Consider the following 21,820-nt stretch of genomic DNA (forward strand, 5'->3'; position numbering starts at 1 on the left):
GTTCTTAGGTCGATTTTTTTTTTCTTTCTAGAGATTCTAAAGACTTGTAAAATGAATTCCAACAGGTGGCGGCACATCTTCATCCACGAAAAAGTGCTGCAACCTTTGCAAGTCAACTTTTTAGGATAGCGTATCTGTCAGTTTCAACTTGCTTATGACTCTTTGGAAATATGTATATATTTTTTTTAAACGGGCCTTTGCACATTTACGTTGATAAAGAAATACGTATGTTTACTGTGAGTGTAATGTTTACTGTCATTTCTGATTGTTTATTTAACTTTGATCTATTTCACTTGCTTTGGCAATGTAAACATATGTTTATCATGCCAATAAAGCCCTCTGCATTTAATTGAATTGAGAGAGGGAAAGATGGAGAGAGGGAGGCGAAAGCGAGCGAGACAGAGAAAGAGTGGCCCTCTATATGCGGCTATGTAAAAACAGAGATGGGTGAGGGGCCAACCTCTCCACATGTGACTACAGTGTCCATTTTTAGAGGAAGAGCGGCACACTCGGTCACGGTGTGTTCTTGCCCTTTCGTTGGGATTAGAGATGTAAAATAATAATTATTCAACCGTTAATGCGTTTTTTTGTTTGTTTGTTACATATATCTTCACACGTTTATTTCATCTCATTATTGATCGGATTTTTCCCCCTTTATTTTTCGTGTGGACATTTAGAGAAAAATACTTTTTTGTATTTCTAAACTTTTCTTTCTAAAATGTCAAAGTTCGCTCGCGTATTTTTGTAGTCCACCTTCGTCTATGGAATCATCTTGGGGATATTAGAAATAGCCTAACGGACATGGAGGAGTTTATCAACTTTTCCCACACAAGGTGCCTTTTGTTCGTGAATAAGGCAGCGTGCTTTTGGAAGTCTAGACCATGAGGGAACCCCTCGAGCGCACAACTGTCGATTAGGCGACTGGTTGCTTGAGAGCGTCACAATCAAATGGTAAGGAATGCTCCGTTTTAAACCAATTTCTTTTATTATAAATGTTTTCATTTTTTTTTAAAGTTGTTGCTTTAGTGTTTTCATTATTTAAGAAAAGTGTTTGCTGCTTTTTATTATTTGAGAACAAATAACATGGCATGGTCTATTGATGATTTATTGATGACCTATTCCTACTTTATTACTAGCCTATTAACTAATTACTGTATAAGGACTTCCTGCTGTATAAATGATGTACTGTATTCAGTGTGGATGACTACACAGGATTTGTGCTGTATCTTACCTGATAGCCCTTGGCTTGATTTCTAAAGACCAAACACTATATTTTACTGACTGGGCATACCTGCATGAGCTGGAAGCACCACCAATGGATGAGGACTTCTAGGGTATCAAACAACCCACATGATATGTTACCAGCGCTGCCCTCTGTCAATGTGCCAGCCTGTCAAGATCCAATACAGCCTGGTGCGGCAGGTAGCCTAGTGGTTAGAGGCGGGCCAGTGGCCGCAAGGTTGCTGGTTTGAATCCCGGGTCTGATTGGACAAATCTTCCTGGAAGTGAGCTGGCAACCGGAAGGTTGCTGGTGTCAAATGCTAGATGCATTACCTGCCGTTGTGCTCTTGACCAAGGCACTTAACCCCTCTCAACAACAGCTCCCCGGACACCCAGTGTGACAGCGCTGCTCCAAAACCTGTACATGTATGTGTTTCCTTCGGAGGGGTTGGTTAAAGGCAGAAGTGACATGTCGGTTGGACCTTGTGTGCAATTGACCAATAAAGTCATCTTGATCTTAATCTTAGCCTGGTCCCAGATGTGTTTGTACTTTCTTGGCCATAGGGTTTGCTAAGACAGCACAAACATATCTGAGTCTAGGCTAGATCCATTACAGAGTACCACTGAACTGCTCTCTGTAAGTATGAGGCAACCTGCCATAGGGGCACGGGGCACAGCCTTTACTTTATCATGCAAGTAGACTAGAGTATCATGCTTTAAATAGCCCTGTGTAATTACAGTATTACAGTATGTTAAGCTAAACGTCTGTTGATAGGGGTAAGGCAAAATCACCCGAAGTGAAGTCATGTTGCTATATGTCTGTGGTGCCTATGGTCGCCTAATATACCTGCAATGGTAAACTGTTAATTACTTTGTCAAGGTAGGGTAAAAAAATAAAAAAAATAAACAGCTGATAGTTTCTATTCTGAAATGATTCAAGATTTCACTTGATACACTGCTTTGCACCGCCAGAACAGGTGAAAATTAAACCATATGCTCTTCAAGCTTCGCTGAGTGCATTAATTGAAATTTCACACGGAGAAATGGTTACAAATGTGATTGTCATGCTGGCTTTTCTATCTTCAGTCCCCTTTCATTTAAAAAAAACAAAAAACAATCCTATTTGAGCCTTAAGAAGGAGGCATCCATTAAAAGCATTTGTAACATGCTGATAAATGGGGAGATGGTGGTTCCTTCATGAGCTGATCATCAAATGTGTCATACGCCTCAGTGGGTTGTGAATGTTTCGATGGCAGCTCTATAAAGATGAGTTCTTTCTGACACCACGCTTCTACGGGATAATAAGCTCAGATAATTGGTGTGTACTGGCTTACATTATAAATCATGAAATCATTTGAAAGAAAATACTATTTTGTAGATGTTCTTTTGATGGTTTGCACAGTAATCTATGATCCCCAGTGGTGCAAGCGGTCTAAAGCACTGCATCTCAGTGCAAGAGGTGTCACTACAGTCCCTGGTTCAAATCCAGGCTGTATCACATCCGGCTAGGATTGGGAGTCCCATAGTGCGGCTCACAATTGTTCCGGGTTTGTCTAGGGGTAGGCTGTCATTGAAAATTAGAACTTGTTTTTAACTGACTTGCCTAGTTAAATAAAGGTACAAAATAAAAAATGCTATTCCATTCTATAGCTCATGCTATGGGACTTAGCGACAATGTTGTACATGTAGTGTAGTAGAGTTTTTACTGAAGATACAAATACAGCATGTCAGAGAACAACCGTTGGACCCAACACAGTCACGTGGTGTTATTAAACTATGCCAAAAACCACCCGTATGACAAATAACAAATGAAGCAATCTTCGTCCAGCTATGGGCAATTGTTAAGCAATCATCAGGAAGCTCTCAATGGATTTCCCTTCTCATTTCCCCTGGCATGTCTCCCATTGGCTGAGGTCTGTGTCTATATGATGATGGCATGTCTCCCATTGGCTGAGGTCTGTGGCTATATGATGATGGCATGTCTCCCATTGGCTGAGGTCTGTGGCTATATGATGATGGCATGTCTCCCATTGGCTGAGGTCTGTGGCTATATGATGATGGCATGTCCCCCATTGGTTGTGGTCTGTGGCTAATGATGATGGCATGTCTCCCATTGGCTGTGGTCTGTGGCTATATGATGATGGCATGTCTCCCATTGGCTGTGGTCTGTGTCTATATGATGATGGCATGTCTCCCATTGGCTGAGGTCTGTGGCTATATGATGATGGCATGTCTCCCATTGGCTGAGGTCTGTGGCTATATGATGATGGCATGTCTCCCATTGGCTGAGGTCTGTGGCTATATGAGGATGGCATGTCTCCCATTGGCTGTGGTCTGTGACTATATGAGGATGGCATGTCTCCCATTGGCTGTGGTCTGTGGCTATATGATGATGGCATGTCCCCTTTGGCTGAGGTGTGTGGCTAATGATGATGGCATGTCTCCCATTGGCTGAGGTCTGTGGCTATATGATGATGGCATGTCTCCCATTGGCTGTGGTCTGTGACTATATGAGGATGGCATGTCTCCCATTGGCTGAGGTCTGTGGCTATATGATGATGGCATGTCTCCCATTGGCTGAGGTCTGTGGCTATATGATGATGGCATGTCTCCCATTGGCTGTGGTCTGTGGCTATATGATGATGGCATGTCCCCTTTGGCTGAGGTGTGTGGCTAATGATGATGGCATGTCTCCCATTGGCTGAGGTCTGTGGCTATATGATGATGGCATGTCTCCCATTGGCTGTGGTCTGTGACTATATGAGGATGGCATGTCTCCCATTGGCTGTGGTCTGTGGCTATATGATGATGGCATGTCTCCCATTGGCTGTGGTCTGTGGCTATATGATGATGGCATGTCTCCCATTGGCTGAGGTGTGTGGCTAATGATGATGGCATGTCTCCCATTGGCTGAGGTCTGTGGCTATATGATGATGGCATGTCTCCCATTGGCTGTGGTCTGTGGCTAATGATGATGGCATGTCTCCCATTGGCTGTGGTCTGTGGCTATATGATGCTGAGTACCTCTCATGCATGCACTCAAATGTCCTCCTCGATTAGTCTTTCCACGATTCCTCGCGTCCTCTTCCTTCTGAAACATCGTTGGAGGAAAAGATCCAAGGTCCATCCCTTCTGACCCAATCCTCCAATGTGTTTTGAGGAGAAAAGACACAGGGAATCGAGAAAGGATGAATTGGGAAAGAGCCACAGAGTAAATTTAAAAAAGGCCTGGGTTGGGATCTTTAGTGACTGACCAGTTGAGGGACACTGGGCCCTCTCTGTGTGGACAAACTGTATTGTGACTGACTGGTTTTACACACCAACAACCCTTTGGGAGAGTACAATGGTTTTCCAATGAGTAACATGTTACACCTTAGGCCTTGGCATGGCCGGGATCCAAACAGGCCAGGAGGGTTGTCAGTCTCTGACCAGCTGACGTGCAGGTGACTCTAGGGCTGGTCGGCATTTATTGAGATGAGTCATGTATTGGAGGCAGCTCTACAGAGTGGTCACTAGCTGACACAGCCACAAAGTCATACAATCTGATTTTAAACCTAACCCTAACCTTAACCACTCTGCTAACCCTAATTCCTAACCCTAACCTTACATTTACAATATAGATCATTTTGACTTTGCAGCTGGCCAATCTAGTCGGAAGCGTCTCATTTCTGCCTCCAAGTCAAGACTATTGACAATAAACATCAACCTGTGACCTAAAAAATGTTTTAAAATGTACATTTAACTAGACAGGTCAGTTAAAAACCCACCGACTAGTGGGTGGGCCTATACCCCCCCATGGCTGTGCCCCTGCTTAGAGACTTGATTTATTTGTACCTTTATTTAACTAGGCAAGTCAGTTAAGAACACATTTTTATTTACAATGACGGCCAAACCCAGACAACGCTGGGCCAATAGTGCGCTGCCCTATGGGACTCCCGATCACAGCCAGATGTGATACAGCCTGGATTCAAACCAGGGACTGTAGTGATGCCTCTTGCACTGGGATGCAGTGCCTTAGACCACTGCGCCACTCGGGAGCTGAAAAAGATCACAATGCTGTGATCTCAGGCCAGAAGTTTTTTTACAGTGTGAACTCTGTGAGAGACGTTTGTGTCTGTGTCATGTGGGCAGACGGTGTAAGACTGAGATGGTCAGAGGGAGATCTCCTCTCTGGAGAAAACACAGACTCAGTGTACTCTGTGTAAGTCCAACTTGTGATTACCAACTAGTCCACGTCAACAGTGAGAGCTGGGTCTAGTTCCAATTCAAAACTTTTACTCTAAGTCCTATAACTCATTCACTTTTTGAGAGGGTTTCACAGGATTTGTCTAATCATTTTGGGAGTTAAGATTTGCAATCTTTTGGACAGGCTACTGTAGCAGCCTGAGGCAGACAGAGGTTGCAACAGGGTGTTGGAACTCAGCCTTCAAAGCACCAAAAAAATAGATAGGAAATCTGAGGCATCATGGGAATTCAGAAGACAGAAAGGGGGGAACATCAGGTGTACTGGGATTTTGGATGAATACATGGATACCATTCTTATGCCTCTGCATCCAGAATAAAATAAGTTAGAGGTAGTTTCGCAAACCAATGCTAACTAGCGATGGCACAAAGGAAGTTAGAGGTAGTTTCACAAGCCAATGCTAACTAGCGATGGCACAAAGGAAGTTAGAGGTAGTTTTGCAAGCTAATGCTAACTAGCGATGGCACCATGACTATTATGACAAAGCACAAACCTAATGTCAAAGACTATAGTGTCAGAGTGAAAATGTCTAAAATACACCAAGGCTGCAGTGTATTTGGGTCCGGAGTTACAACAAGAGCTTCATCCTCAGCTTTAATGGGAGCTGCCGTCTCTCTGGGCCTGTGTCCCAAATGGCTCCTATTCCCTGTATAGTGCACTGCATTCGAACATAGGCTCTGATCTGATCTGAAAAAATACCAATTGGTGGAAAAAAGATCAGAATTGGACTGCCTGTCTAAACGCAGCCAGGGACAAGTGAATACGAGTCAGTTGTTGTGTTTGCAGCAGTTTGTATGAATCTGAGTGGTTACATACAGTACATGTTAAATGGTTACGAGACAGAGATAATGAGACTCTTGCTCTACTCGAAGGGAAGGTACCACTGAAGGCCTCCGTATTCAGGCAGGCAGCTTGAAGCAGAAGTGTGTCACCATCCAGGCCCTGAAGAAGGCACAGTAATACCGAAATGTTGGTGATTTACCAAATAAATGACATAGAGTTTATATATACAGTCATGGCCCAAAATTTTGAGAATGACACAAATATTAATTTCCACTAAGTTTGCTGCTTCAGTGTCTAGATATTTTTGTCAGATGTTACTATGGAATACTGAAGTATAATTACAAGCATTTCATAAGTGTCAAAGGCTTTTATTGACAATTACATGAAGTTTATGCAAAGAGTTAATATTTGCAGTGTTGACCCTTCTTTTTCAAGACCTCTGCAAATCGCCCTGGCATGCTGTCAATTAACTTCTGGGCCACTGATGGCTGCCCATTCCTGCATAATCAATGCTTGGAGTTTGTCAGAATTTGTGGGGTTTTGTTTGTCCACCCGCCTCTTGAGGATTGACCACAAGTTCTCAATGGGATTAAGGTCTGCAGAGTTTCCTGGCCATGGACCCAAAATATCGAAATGTTGTTACCCTAGCAACTTAGTTATCACTTTTACCTTATGGCAAGGTGCTCCATCGTGCTGGAAAAGGCATTGTTCTGGATGGTTGGGAGAAGTTGCTCTCGGAGGATGTGTTGGTACCATTCTTTATTCATGGCTGTGTTCTTAGGCAAAATTGTCAGTGAGCCCACTCCCTTGGCTGAGAAGCAACCCCACACATGAATGGTCTCGGGTTTCTTTATTGTTGGCATGACACAGGATTGATGGTAGCGCTCACCTTGTCTTCTCCGGACAAGCTTTTTTCCGGATGCACAAAACAATTCGGAAAGGGGATTCATCCGAGAAAATGACTTTACCCCAGTCCTCAGCAGTCCAATCCCTGTACCTTTTGCAGAATATCAGTCTGTCCCTGATGTTTTTCCTGGAGAGAAGTGGCTTCTTTGCTGCCCTTCTTGGCACCAGGCCATCCTCCAAAAGTCTTTGCCTCACTGTGTGTGCAGATGCACTCACACCTGCCTGCCGCCATTCCTGAGCACGCTCTGTACTGGTGGTGCCCCGATCCCACAGCTGAATCAACTTTAGGAGATGGTCCTGGTGCTTGCTGGACTTTCTTGGGTGCCCTGAAGTCTTCTTCGCAACAATTGAACCGCTCTTCTTGAATGCATATTGCCATCATACAAACTGAGGCAGCAGACTGTGAAAATTAATATTTGTGTCATTCTCAAAACATTTGGCCACGACTGTAGAAGGTGACTGTCTTTATTTCCATCAGCTCAGGGAACTGATTTCTCAGGAGCAGTGGTGTAAAGTACTTATGTAAAAATACTTCAAAGTACTACTTAAGTTGTTTTGTTGGGTATATGTACTTTACTTTACTATTTATATTTTTGACAACTTTTATTTTTACTTCTCTATATTCCTATAGAAAATTATGTACTTTTTACTCCAAAAATTTTCCCTGACACCCAAAACTACTCATTACATTTTGAATGCTTAGAAGGACAATAAAAATGGTCTAATTAAAATCTTATTTTCAATGACGGCCTAGGAACAGTTGGTTAACTGCTTATTCAGGGGCAGAACAACATATGTGAGCTCAGAGGTTTGAACTTGCAACCTTCCGGTTACTAGTCCAACACTCTAACCACTAGGCTACCCTGCCGCCCCTACACTCTAACCACTAGGCCACCCTGCTGCCCCTACACTCTAACCACTAGGCCACCCTGCCACCCCTACACTCTAACCACTAGGCTACCCTGCCGCCCTGGTCACACACATCCCCGGTGAACATCCCTGGTGATCCCTACAGCCTCTTATCTGGTGGACTCACTAAACACACCCTTCATTTGTAAAGGATATCTGAGTGTTGGAGCGTGCCCCTGGCTCTCCTTAAATATATATATATATATATTTAAAGAAAATGATGCCATCTGGTTTGCTTAATATTAAGAAATTATTTATACTTTTACTTTGATACTTAAATATATTTTAGCAATTACATTTACTTTTGATACTTAAGTATATTTTAAACCAAATACTTTTAGACTTTTACTGAAGTAGTATTTTACTCTGTGACTCACTTTTACCCAAGTCATTTTCTATTAAGGTATCTTTACTTTTACCCAAGTCATTTTCCATTAAGGTATCTTTACTTTTACCCAAGTCATTTTCTATTAAGGTGTCTTTACTTTTACTTTTTGAATAAATTGGGGACTTTTTCCACCACTGGTCTGGAGTAAAAGGTCCTGTCCTCAGAGCTGCTCAAATCAAAACATCTTTTAGTGGTCTGGAGTAAAAGGTCCTGTCCTCAGAGCTGCTCAAATCAAAACATCTTTTAGTGGTCTGGAGTAAAAGGTCCTCAGAGCTGCTCAAATCAAAACATATTTTAGTGGTCTGGAGTAAAAGGTCCTCAGAGCTGCTCAAATCAAAACATATTTTAGTGGTCTGGAGTAAAAGGTCCTCAGAGCTGCTCAAATCAAAACATATTTTAGTGGTCTGGAGTAAAAGGTCCTCAGAGCTGCTCAAATCAAAACATCTTTTAGTGGTCTGGAGTAAAAGGTCCTGTCCTCAGAGCTGCTCAAATCAAAACATCTTTTAGTGGTCTGGAGTAAAAGGTCCTCAGAGCTGCTCAAATCAAAACATATTTTAGTGGTCTGGAGTAAAAGGTCCTCAGAGCTGCTCAAATCAAAACATATTTTAGTGGTCTGGAGTAAAAGGTCCTCAGAGCTGCTCAAATCAAAACATGTTTTACTTGTGCAATTCTCTTTCTACAAGCTTATTACTGCTGTTTTTATTATTATTTATTAGGTATTTTTCTTAAAACTACGTTGTTGGTTAAGGGCTTGTAAGTAATCATTTCACTGTAAGGTCTACTACACCTGTTGTATTCAGTGCATGTGACAAATACAATTTGATTTGATTTGAATCTCTTGGTAACGTGACAACATTGAGAGAACCCCAGAGCGCACGCAGATTCAAAGTCTTCAAGTGTAAGTCACAAGTTTTCGACCCGTTGTTAAATATTTAACACATCGTGATACAACTTTGCAAAATTCAATTACACATTTGCTAATTATACTTGCAAACACGAATCTCAATGTGCAACCACAAAAGTCAAAATACAAACGGGTGTAGTTCTGTCATCATTATAATGCCATACTTAGGAGGCTCTATTCAAAAGTAGTGTACTATATAGGGTGCCATTTGATCCATATGGAGGAATCAGCCAGGCCTTGGATCTTTAATGATCTCAGGGTACTTTTATTGTCACACCCTGACCTTAGATATCTCTGTTTTTCTATATATTTTGGTTAGGTCAGGGTGTGACTAGGGTGGGTACTCTAGTTTTGTATGTCTAGGGGTTTTTGTATGTCTATGTTGGCATGATATGGTTCCCAATCAGAGACAGCTGTTTATCGTCGTCTCTGATTGGGGATCATATTTAGGTAGCCATTTTCCTCATTTGGTGTGTGGGATCTTGACTATGTGTAGTTGCCTGTCAGCACTATGTTGTATAGTGACACGGTTCGGTTGTTATTTTGTTAGTTTGTTCAGTGTTCATTCCGTTAATAAAGAGAATGTACGTATACCACTCCACGCCTTGGTCCGATCCTTACCACGAACATTACATTTATATTTATTTAACCTTTATTGAACTAGGCAAGTCAGTTAAGAACAAATTCTTATTTACAATGACGGCCTACCCCGGCCAAACCCTAACCCTGGACGACACTGGGCCAATTGTGTGCCACCCTATGGGACTCCCAATCGCGGCCGGTTGCGATACAGCCTGGAATCAAACCAGGGTCTGTAATGACACCTCTAGGACTGAGATGCAGTGCCTTAGACCGCTTCGCCACTCAGGAGCCCCTACTTAATGATTACAGCCTTTTACTGTAGCTACTGCCAGGGGGACCTCATAAACTGACGTTTCCACATTATGTGGCCCTAATTGCTCCTTGTTCCCCACATAGGGCACCTCTTTAGGGGGCGCTCGTCAGAAGTCGTACACTATGTAGCAAATTTGGGTGACATTTAGGACACAGTGTTAATGATCACGGTTTACTATAGCAACCATTAGAGGGACCTAATGAACTGACCTTTTCACACACACACACAGATGTGCCTTTTGAAACATACAGTTTACACGTTTTAGCCAGCTGTTCGATTCAAATCAGATGGTTTGCAAGTTCTGCCTCATGTTTATACACTTTTCCTGATATCGATATTAGATAGACATTTGAATAGAAAGAGACCATAGTGTTGTAGGCCTACAGCTGGTTTGTCACAAAACCACGGTGGCAGACACACAGACAACGGGTTAACCTGTCTCTGTTCATTGAATGGGCCATTATATCAAACCGGTTCAATAATGATGTACATTTTCACCTCAATCATCACCTCAATCAATGTAGTAATTGTTACTGTGGGTGAATAGCCACAGTCTCTCGACATGTAAGATACCCTTTCTAATGGCAGGCAGTGAGTTTAAAGGGGCAATCTGGGATTGGTACATCCATTTATTTTTATGAATGATATAATAGCCATTGATATTTGAAGAATATAACTTCATTTAAGAGTGGTTACGTTTCTCCAGCCACATCCTTCAGTTGTTTACAACAAAAAAAACAGTGGTGTGTTGACCGCTTTGGTTTAGTTTAAAACCCAGATCGGCCGTTTCATCTTGGATCATTAGTCAGGGATTAAAGCCAAGCTAACATTATCCCAACAGTAACATTATAGTAATCCTTCAGCAGAATGGGCAGGATATCCCTAAATAGGCCTCATTACATCCGTCTTTGTCTTCAATGGATAGACTCTACTCACTCTGCAAGCCAGGTACAGCTAGGGATGCATCCCAAATGGGACCCTATTCCCGACAATGGGCCCTGGTCAAAAGTAGTGCACTATAAAGGGAATAGTGGTCAAAAATAGTGCACTATAAAGGGAATAATGGTGAAAAGTAGTGCACTATATTTAGGGAATAGTGGTCAAAGTAGTGCACTATAAAGGGAATAGTGGTCAAAAATAATTCACTATAAAGGGAATAGTGGACAAAAGTAGTGCACTATAAAGGGAATAGTGGTCAAAAGTAGTGCACTATAAAGGGAATAGTGGACAAAAATAGTGCACTATAAAGGGAATAGGGGTTCATTTGGGACCGATACCAGGTTTTATATCCTGCTGCAGTTCTGCTTGCTCACGCTCTCTCAGTCTCATAATGTTTACAATTTATGGCCCCGTTACAAGCAGGTTTTCCCTCTTCCATTTCTGTTTACTTTTTGCCTCTGTGCTGTTTCCCATATTCAAAGGTAACTGTTTTACTGCAGTGTTAGGTCACTGTTTAGGTGCTCAGTCTGGGAGCTCTCTGTTGGAATAATGAAAGCCCTTCTTCGCTATTCATAGCACCTCCGTCACTCGGTCCCGTCAAGAACATTCTCAAGCCGCCCTCTGCCGGCAGCGCCACAGTGGTGCCTTAAGGATCTCTCCAGATCGGTGTCCCATCCTCGGGACGGTTGAGCTAATGTGTGCTAATGTGATTAGCATGAGGTTGTAAGTAACAAGAACATTTCCCGGGACATAGACATATCTGATATTGGCAGAAAGCTTAAATTCTTGTTAACTAACTGCACTGTCCAATTTAGAGTAGCTGTTACAGTGAAATAATACCATGCTATTGTTTGAGGAGAGTGCACAATTAGGAACTTGAAAAGTTATCAGTAAACCAATTTGGCACATTTGGGCAGTCTTGATACAACATTTTGAGCAGAAATACAATGGTTCATTGGATCAGTCTAAAACTTTGCACATGCACTGCTGCCATCTAGTGGCCAAAATCTAAATTGTGCTTAGCCTGGAATAATACATTATGGCCTTTCTCTTGCACATGCACTGCTGCCATCTAGTGGCCAAAATCTAAATTGTGCTTAGCCTGGAATAATACATTATGGCCTTTCTCTTACATTTCAAAGACGATGGTACAAAAAAACGTTTGGCTTTTACTTTGTACTATCTTTTACCAGATCTGTTATATTCTCTCCTACATTCAGTTCACATTTCCACAACCTTCAAAGTGTTTCCTTTTAAATGGTATCCAGAATATGCGTATCCTTGCTTCAGGTCCTGAAATACAGGCACTTAGATTTGGGTATGTCATTTTAAAGCGACAATTTAAAAAAAGGGGCAGATCCTTTTAAAGTGGTGATAAGCGCAGTCATTCTGGACGGAGGCTAAATACTATTTAGTCTAAATTTACACTATAGTGCCTGGAAATGCGATGAAATTGCTAAAGTAGTCAAATATTTAGTAGGAAATATTTGCTAGCATTATCATCTAGTCAAATTTACTTCAGACAGATGTCAATGTTGTCATTAGCTAGCAAAGTTCTTAAAGAATAGCGGGCAATGCTGACGTTAGCTAGCTAAAATCCGGTGGCCTCCCCTCAATCTTAGCTAGCTAGCTAACGTTATATTGCATCTACAGTCAATCTGATGACATCAAAATGATGACAAAAGGTTTCCCCACTAATTATTTTTTAGTGAGGAAACCTTATTATTGCATCGAGTAGAATGTTCATTGACGATGCATTGAGTAGAATGTTCATTGCCGATGCATTGAGTAGAATGCTCATTGACGATGCATTGAGTAGAATGCTCATTGACGATGCATTGAGTAGAATGCTCATTGACGATGTATTGAGTAGAACGCTCAGTCCAAAACAAACGTTCAAAACAATATTGTGACGAAATCAACAACCCACGAATAGCCTGGTCCCAGATCTGTTTGTATTAACGTGTGAACTCCTATCTCCATCATTGAATAAATAATTAGGAGTTGGTAAGACAGCACCAACATATCTGAGACCAGGCTACAGTACGTCTTCACCAGACAGTGGTTTGTTCTAGTAGCCTGCTGGACATGTCACTGAGTGCTCTTGAGTCTTCTCTTAAAATACCTCATTGAGTGCTGGCATAAAGGAGCAGCTGGTGGATTGGGTACCTTGGTGACATACATTACATGGACAACAGTGTGTGGATTAGGTTATTTCAGCCACACCCGTTGCTGACAGGTGTATAAACTCGAGCACACAACCATGCAATCTCCACAGACAAACATTGTCCGTAGAATGGCCCATACTGAAGAGCTCAGTGACTTTCTGCCCCTGCTAGAGCTGCCCCTGCTAGAGCTGCCCCTGCTAGAGCTGCCCCTGCTAGAGCTGCCCCCTGCTAGAGCTGCCCCTGATAGAGCTGCCCCCTGCTAGAGCTGCCCCTGCGAGAGCTGCCCCTGCGAGAGCTGCCCCTGCGAGAGCTGCCCCTGCTAGAGCTGCCCCTGCGAGAGCTGCCCCTGCTAGAGCTGCCCCTGCTAGAGCTGCCCCCTGCTAGAGCTGCCCCTGCTAGAGCTGCCCCTGCGAGAGCTGCCCCTGCTAGAGCTGCCCCTGCTAGAGCTGCCCCTGCTAGAGCTGCCCCTGCTAGAGCTGCCCCTGCTAGAGCTGCCCCTGCTAGAGCTGCCCCTGCTAGAGCTGCCCCGGTCAACTGCAAGCGCTGTTACTGTGAAGTGGAAATGTGTAGGAGCAACAACGGCTGTTTCAGTATAACAATACCCCTGTGCACAGAGCGAGGTCCATACAGAAATGGTTTGTCGATGATTTTGGAATGAGATGTTCATCGAGCAGAGGTCCACATACCTTTGGCCATGTCATGTTGGACAGTATTGGTTGCATTCAAAGCCTAGATATTTTGTTCCTCTGTGTATGGGTCATGTTACAACACATTTTTATGCTATTATCGCCATGTAGATGCAATACGATCGACCTATATGCAATATTAAATATTATTGTACTTGATTTGAGACAGAGAGATTGAGAGACAGAGAGAGGCTCAGTCCGAGCAAACATTGTTTTATCTCTAGAGGGACACCAGCTTTCAACACTAGCATTGTGGGTGTGTTCTTGAAATCCCCCTGTAGCCCTAAAGAAAACACAGACAGACCCAAGGGATGTAAGCAGATTAAATTCCCCCTGTGAAACCACTCTGACGCTTTCTATTCTTACACCACTGTGGTATGAAATGATATTATCGTCTCCGAAAATGGGTCCTACACCAATTGACGGGAAGCTAGCATGACCCACAAACACAGCTATTAAACTCCCACCTCAAACCACCAACATGCTGACTAAGCGACGAGGCACTGATACGTTTACATCAAGCTATACTATAGCATACTGTATGTAGAACCTGTGATACTTTCTCCTCCATTTGACTGGTTATCAACAGATTCGTTTTCAGAAGATTTAATCTAACACAACTATACTATAACAATTTATGTAAACTTTACCATAACAATTTAAGTCATCTGTACTATTACAGTTTAAGTAATTTATACTATAACAATTTAAGTCCTCTATACTATAACAATTGAAGTCCTCTATACTATAACAATTGAAGTCCTCTATACTATAACAGTTGAAGTAATCTATACTATAACAGTTGAAGTCCTCTATACTATAACAGTTGAAGTCCTCTATACTATAACAGTTGAAGTCCTCTATACTATAACAGTTGAAGTCCTCTATACTATAACAGTTGAAGTCATCTATACTATAACAGTTGAAGTCCTCTATACTATAACAGTTGAAGTCCTCTATACTATAACAGTTGAAGTCATCTATACTATAACAGTTGAAGTCCTCTATGCTATAACAATTGAAGTCGTTTAAGGTTTGTGTTCTTGTTTACAGTACTGTAGCGTGTTCATTTCATTTGCAGAACGATGCAGCCGTGTATACGATGTAAAATACAACAACGATCAACCGGAGGACTGTTTGAATAGGCAGCGGGAGTCTGGAGAAGAGAAGAAGATTGGCAGAAGCTATTAAAGAAGGTATTCCGTGACAGCAGCAGATCCCGACACAGCTTCATCACAGAATGAGGATGAAATACACAATCTCCCTTGTCTTCATTGTGGCACTGGTCATCATTGAGAAGGAAAACAACATTATCTCACGGTAAACCTAAGCCCATCTCCATGATCAACACAGAGAGAGAGTGTGTGTGTGTGTGTATGTATGTGTGTGTGTGTGTGTGTGTGTGTGTGTATGTGTGTGTGTGTGTGTGTGTGTGTGTGGTGTGTGTGTGTGTGTGTGGTGTGTGTGTGTGTGTGTGTGTGGTGTGTGTGTATGTGTGTGTGTGTGTGTGGTGTGTGTGTATGTGTGTGTGTGTGTGTGAGTGTGTGCGTTAGGCCTGTCTGTTATACTGATCTCCCTCAGACTGGAACAGGCTCACCTTTATTCATAGCGGTGTGTTTGAGACATTCATTTCAGCTACTCGGCCTCAAGTGTCATGCCGGGTTTTCCAAAGGGGCCGGATTGGATGAAGTAGTGACGTTTCAATGGCATAGATTGTTTACTTACTTTAATTGATTTCACTGTCTGTGGATAAGATGGTCTTGTAAAACTATAAAACATGTTGTTTAACAATGCCAAGCCTGTCTTGTAGGGTTTCAGACAAGCTCACCCCAAAGCAGACCCCCCAGACACCCCTTCAGCCCAGTAACTCTGCCTCAGCCTCAGCCCTGGGTCTCCTGAAGTTTAATGGCTCCTCCTTCACTACCCTGAGCAAGCTGGACCCTGTCTTCACCCTCATGAAGAGACGCCTGGAGAACTACACCGAGCAGAGGTCTGTGTGTGTAGCATGATATACTATTTATCATACAGTAAGACAAGCAGTCTGGCCTTAATGGCTACATGTACTCCTAAATCGACACCCTGTACAGCCAGGAGAGGACTGGCCACCCCTCAGAGCCCGGTTCCTCTCTAGGTTTCTCTTAGGCTGGGTATCTGTAAAGCACTTAGTGACAACCGCTGATACAAAAAAGGCATTTATAAAATATATGTGATTGATCGACACTACAGTGCCTAACTTATCATGTTTGATCTCAGTAAAGACATTCCTGAAGCTAGCATAGTGGTGTCCCCACTCCTGATCAGTATTTGTATGTGTGATGTCCAAGTGGTTGGGAATAATGTTGTTTTTTGAAATATCCGATCCGATTGACAATAAAGTTTTGTATTTTGTACTGTATTGTAGGTCAGAGGTCATAGGATCAGCAGGAAACAGAAAGCACATCCTCCTATTGGCCACCACGCGGACAGGCTCCTCCTTCGTGGGCGAGTTCTTCAACCAGCAGGGAGACAACATGTTCTACCTGTTCGAGCCGCTGTGGCACGTCGAGAGGTCGCTGACATTAGAGAGCGGCGGGACCAACGCCACAGCCGCCGCCCGGGCCTACCGGGAAGTCCTCCAGGGGCTCTTCCTGTGTGACTTCACCCCTCTGGAGAGCTTTATTGACCCACTTCCTGTAGACCACGTCACCTCAGCCCTGTTCAGGAGAGAATCTAGCAGCTCTCTCTGTGAGGAGTCCGTCTGTAGCCCGTTCGTTAAGAAGGTCTTTGAACGCTACCATTGCCGGACTAGGAAGTGTGGTCCCCTCAACCTGACCACGGCGTCCGAGTCATGCCAGCAGAAGGAGCACAGGGCCATTAAATCCGTCCGGGTGCGCCAGCTGGAGACCCTGAGACCCCTCGCCGAGGACCCTCGTCTAGATATCAAGTTCATCCAGCTGGTGAGGGACCCCAGGGCGGTTCTGGCCTCCCGCATGGTGGCCTTCTCCGCCAAGTACAACAACTGGAAGAAGTGGGCGGTGGACGGAGACGTGCCCATTGACGACGACGAGGTGAGGAAGCTGAAAGGCAACTGCGACAACATCAGGATGTCTGCGGAGGTCGGCCTGAGGCAGCCGTCTTGGCTGAGGCGGAGGTACATGCTAGTACGGTACGAGGATATCGCTAGATTCCCTATGAGGAAGGCAGCGGAGATGTACAAGTTCACCGGGATCCCGTTCACTCCTCAGGTGAAAGACTGGGTGTTAAAGAACACCCAGGCTTCCAATGAAGCTAGTGGAGTGTATTCAACGCAGAAGAACTCCTCAGAGCAAGTGGAGAAATGGAGGTTCAGCATACCGTACAAACTAGCCCAGGTGGTGCAGAGGGTTTGTGGACCCACGATGAAACTGTTTGGGTACAAGTTTGTGAACAGCGAGGCGATGCTGACGGACAAGTCTATCAGTTTGATCGAAGAAAAGATTTTCATACAAAACTTTTCATAGACATTTTACGGTAATTCTGAACTCTGCTCATCAGACAAAGTGGACCAACAGATACGATTATGAAGCGATAGTTGTGAGGATATTTATTGGGGACTGTACTAGTATACAACAGAGTAATGTATAAGACACTTTATAGATACATATTATATATTACATGTTACACTCCAGGGTGTAGAAGGAAATACACATTTTTGTGTGTAATAAAAAGGAACGAAAACAAAAACGAGTACTACCTTTTAACTTTTTACAGGGACATTTAACAAAAGAAAACCCTTGGTACATGAGTACTACATGGTAGAAAACACCTTGTTACATGAGTACTACATGGTAGAAAACCCTTGTTATATGAGTACTACGTGGTAGAAATCCCTTGTTATATGAGTACTACATGGTAGAAATCCCTTGTAACATGAGTACTACATGGTAGAAATCCCTTGTTACATGAGTACTACATGGTAGAAATCCCTTGTTATATGAGTACTACATGGTAGAAATCCATTGTTATATGAGTACTACATTGTAGAAATCCCTTGTTACATGAGTACTACATGGTAGAAAACACTTGTTATATGAGTACTACATGGTAGAAAACACTTGTTATATGAGTACTACATGGTAGAAATCCCTTGTTACATGAGTACTACATGGTAGAAAACACTTGTTATATGAGTACTACATGGTAGAAATCCCTTGTTACATGAGTACTACATGGTAGAAAACCCTTGGTACATGAGTACTACATGGTAGAAAACCCTTGGTACATGAGTACTACATGGTAGAAAACCCTTGGTACATGAGTACTACATGGTAGAAAACCCTTGTTACATGAGTACTACATGGTAGAAAACCCATTGTTACAGGAGTACTACATGGTAGAAAACCCCTTGGTACATGAGTACTACATGGTAGAAAACCCCTTGGTACATGAGTACTACATGGTAGAAAACCCATTGGTACATGAGGACTACATGGTAGAAAACCCCTTGGTACATGAGTACTACATGGTAGAAAACACTTGTTATATGAGTACTACATGGTAGAACTCCCTTGTTACATGAGTACTACATGGTAGAAAACCCTTGTTACATGAGTACTACGTGGTAGAAAACCCATTGTTACAGGAGTACTACATGGTAGAAAACTCCTTGGTACATGAGTACTACATGGTAGAAAACCCCTTGGTACATGAGTACTACATGGTAGAAAACCCCTTGGTACATGAGTACTACATGGTAGAAAACCCCTTGGTACATGAATACTACATGGTAGAAAACCCCTTGGTACATGAGTACTACATGGTAGAAAACACTTGTTATATGAGTACTACATGGTAGAAAACACCTTTTCACCCCAAGTAATTCAAGCTTTTTAAATCTGGTTTTAGGGTGGCCAAGCTTGAGTCCTTGAACAGTTTCCCCGTTGAAGTGTATTTGTTGTTCTGTCAAGCCACGGGTTAATAACAGTAGCTGATTTTGAACTGAGCTGTAGAGAAGGGAATTAAATGACTGGCTTTGCTCGGTGTGTGTGGAAAGCAAGACAGTGGCAGGACATTGCAATGTTTTGGTCTTGTATGTTCTATAGCATTTACCTATAAAGAAGGGATGTTCTTTTTCATGTTAATTTAATATATTATTTTATTTGTATTGAGATTGAGAGATTATGGCCATGGCTTTTGCACATGCTACATAGATGGATAGTTTTCTCCTCGCTAACTGTTGGGACCCCTTACTTCCAGACCTGGGTTCAAATAGTAGTAGAAATCTTTCATACGGTTTTAGCATTTGCTTTAGCCTGCCAGGAGTGCCACATGGGTGGGGTTTGCTGTTTTGAGATTATTCTATTGGTTAATAACACCAGCTAAAGTATTTGAAATGATTTTGAATACTATTTGAACCCAGGTCTGCTTCATGAACACATCAGCTAGGTGAGTGAGTATCTGTACATGCATGTTGCTGTTTTGGTTTTAATTGGCTGTTAGTGTTTCACGTCGTGGAAGTCGACGGTGAGCGTAGCGACTCATTCTGTAAAAACAGATGTCTTCGGTGGTCCTGTATGTACAGACAATGTGTGTCCCAAAAGGCACCCTGTTTCCCATAATGCACCATAGGGAATAGACACATACATTCCTCCTGCAGCTGGTTTGCAGAATTGTGTGAGGTTTATCAGCAGCTTTCTGTCCTTTGACACAAGTCTCCTGGCTGGTGACGATGGACGAGAAGAGGACCAGGGGACTAAAAGACTGGGTGTACGTTCCAAATGGCACCCTATTCCGTATATGGTGCACTATATTTGACCACTGCCCCATTGGGATCTGGTCATAGGTAGTGCACTATGTAGGGAATAGGTTGCCCTTTGGGAGGCGTTATGGTTTTTGTCTATATGCATGCCTATGCCCTTTCTCATTCTGGTGTTAAGTTAAGTTTGCTTTTCATTTCAGTGGAATTCACTATTGTTGTATGTGGTTGTTTGGCCTTTTACTGTACAAGTAAATTGAATACTGACAAGTCTACTTTTGTTGTTTCCTTGTTTTGCTGTCAGATGTATTTTAAACTGTTAGGTGACATTTCTTCAAATATATGTTCTATGTGTAGGGTAGCATTGCTTATTCATATGGAGAAATCTCAAACCGATTTGAAGCAAACTAGCCACGAACATTGGAGACATTCATTAAGCCCAGAGCAGGGCTCTTCAATCCGGTTTTTGGTAAGAGCTGGGCTCTCCAAGCCTGTTCCTCGCCAGAGCAGGACTCTCCAACCCTGTTCCTCGCCAGAGCAGGACTCTCCAACCCTGTTCATCGCCAGAGTAGGACTCTCCAACCCTGTTTCTGGCCAGAGCAGGACTCTCCAACCCTGTTCCTCACCAGAGCAGGACTCTCCAACCCTGTTCCTGGAGAGCTATTTCACTCCAACCCTAATGTAGCACCCCTGATTCTAATAATTAGCTGGTTAATAAGCAGAATCAGGTGAGTTGGAGCAAACACCTACAGATCGGTAGCTCTCCAGGAACAGGGTTGGAGCAAACACCTACAGATCGGTAGCTCTCCAGGAACAGGGTTGTTATTTGTATTTATTATGGATCCCCATTAGCTGCTACCAAGGCAGCAGCTATTCTTCCTGGGGTTTATTATGGATCCCCATTAGCTGCTACCAAGGCAGCAGCTACTCTTCCTGGGGTTTATTATGGATCCCCATTAGCTGCTACCAAGGCAGCAGCTACTCTTCCTGGGGTTTATTATGGATCCCCATTAGCTGCTACCAAGGCAGCAGCTACTCTTCCTGGGGTTTATTATGGATCCCCATTAGCTGCTACCAAGGCAGCAGCTACTCTTCCTGGGGTTTATTATGGATCCCCATTAGCTGCTACCAAGGCAGCAGCTACTCTTCCTGGGGTCTGGCAAAATTAAGGCAATTTATACAATTTAAAAAAACATTACAATACATTCACAGATTTCACAACACACTGTGTGCCCTCAGGCCCCTACTCCACCACTACTACATATCTACAATACAAAATCCATGTGTGTGTGTGTGTGTATAGTGCGTATGTTATTGTGTGTGTCTGTGCCTTTGTTTGTGATGCTTCACAGTCCCCGCTGTTCCATAAGGTGTATTTTTATCTGTTTTATAAATCTGGTTCGAGGAGATTTATGGTTATATCTCCTCCTCCCTACTGCATCAGTTACTTCTTATTTACTGTATGTATTTATTTAACCATTATTTAACTAGAAAAGTCAGTTAAGAACAAGTTCTTATTTACAATGACGGCCTACCAAAAGGCAAAAAGGTAGAGACAACAATACATCTTGCAAAGCAGCCACAACTGTCAGTAAGAGTGTCCATGATTGAGTCTTTGGATGAAGAGATTGAGATAAAGCTGTCCAGTTTGAGTGTTTGTTGCAGCTCGTTCCAGTCGCTAGCTGCAGTGAACTGAGAAGAGGAGCGAACCAGGGATGTGTGTGCTTCAGGGACCTTTAACAGAATGTGACTGGCAGAACGGGTGTTGTATGTGGAGAATGAGGGCTGCAGTACATATCCCAGATAGAGGGAAGTGAGGCCTAAGAGGGTTTTATAAATAAGCATCAACCAGTGAGTCTTGCAACGGGTATACAGAGATAACCAGTTTACAGAGGAGAATAGAGTGCAGTGATGTGTCCTATAAGGAGCATTGGTGGAAAATCTGATGGCCGAATGGTAAAGAACATCTAGCCCCTCGAGAGCACCCTTACCTGCCGATCTATAAATTATGTCTCCGTAATCTATCATTTGTAGGATGGTTTATTTGAGGAGGAGGGTTTATTCT

General features: G+C 42.9%; 1 protein-coding gene across 1 annotated transcript; it reads left to right on the top strand.

Moving 5' to 3' along the window:
- Window positions 1-353: 353 nt before the first annotated feature.
- Window positions 354-20,028, top strand: LOC110518353 (carbohydrate sulfotransferase 3). Its single transcript, XM_036973283.2, has 4 exons — window positions 354-951; window positions 15,124-15,362; window positions 15,853-16,032; window positions 16,444-20,028. Exons 2-4 carry the CDS (start codon window positions 15,283-15,285, stop codon window positions 17,519-17,521), a joined length of 1,338 nt encoding a protein of 445 aa, XP_036829178.1. The 5' UTR covers window positions 354-951; window positions 15,124-15,282; the 3' UTR covers window positions 17,522-20,028.
- Window positions 20,029-21,820: the final 1,792 nt, after the last annotated feature.

The sequence above is a fragment of the Oncorhynchus mykiss genome, chromosome 23 (assembly GCF_057628025.1).
Source record: "Oncorhynchus mykiss isolate SJ-2025 chromosome 23, ASM5762802v1, whole genome shotgun sequence".
Taxonomy (NCBI): domain Eukaryota; kingdom Metazoa; phylum Chordata; class Actinopteri; order Salmoniformes; family Salmonidae; genus Oncorhynchus; species Oncorhynchus mykiss.

Excerpts from the sequence above, each read along its gene's own strand:
- LOC110518353 (XM_036973283.2), top strand. The coding sequence starts at position 15,283 with ATGAGGATGAAATACACAATCTCCCTTGTCTTCATTGTGGCACTGGTC. Across the intron at positions 15,363-15,852 it reads GAAAACAACATTATCTCACG|GGTTTCAGACAAGCTCACCC; the intron begins GTAAACCTAAGC and ends CCTGTCTTGTAG. Across the intron at positions 16,033-16,443 it reads GAGAACTACACCGAGCAGAG|GTCAGAGGTCATAGGATCAG; the intron begins GTCTGTGTGTGT and ends ACTGTATTGTAG.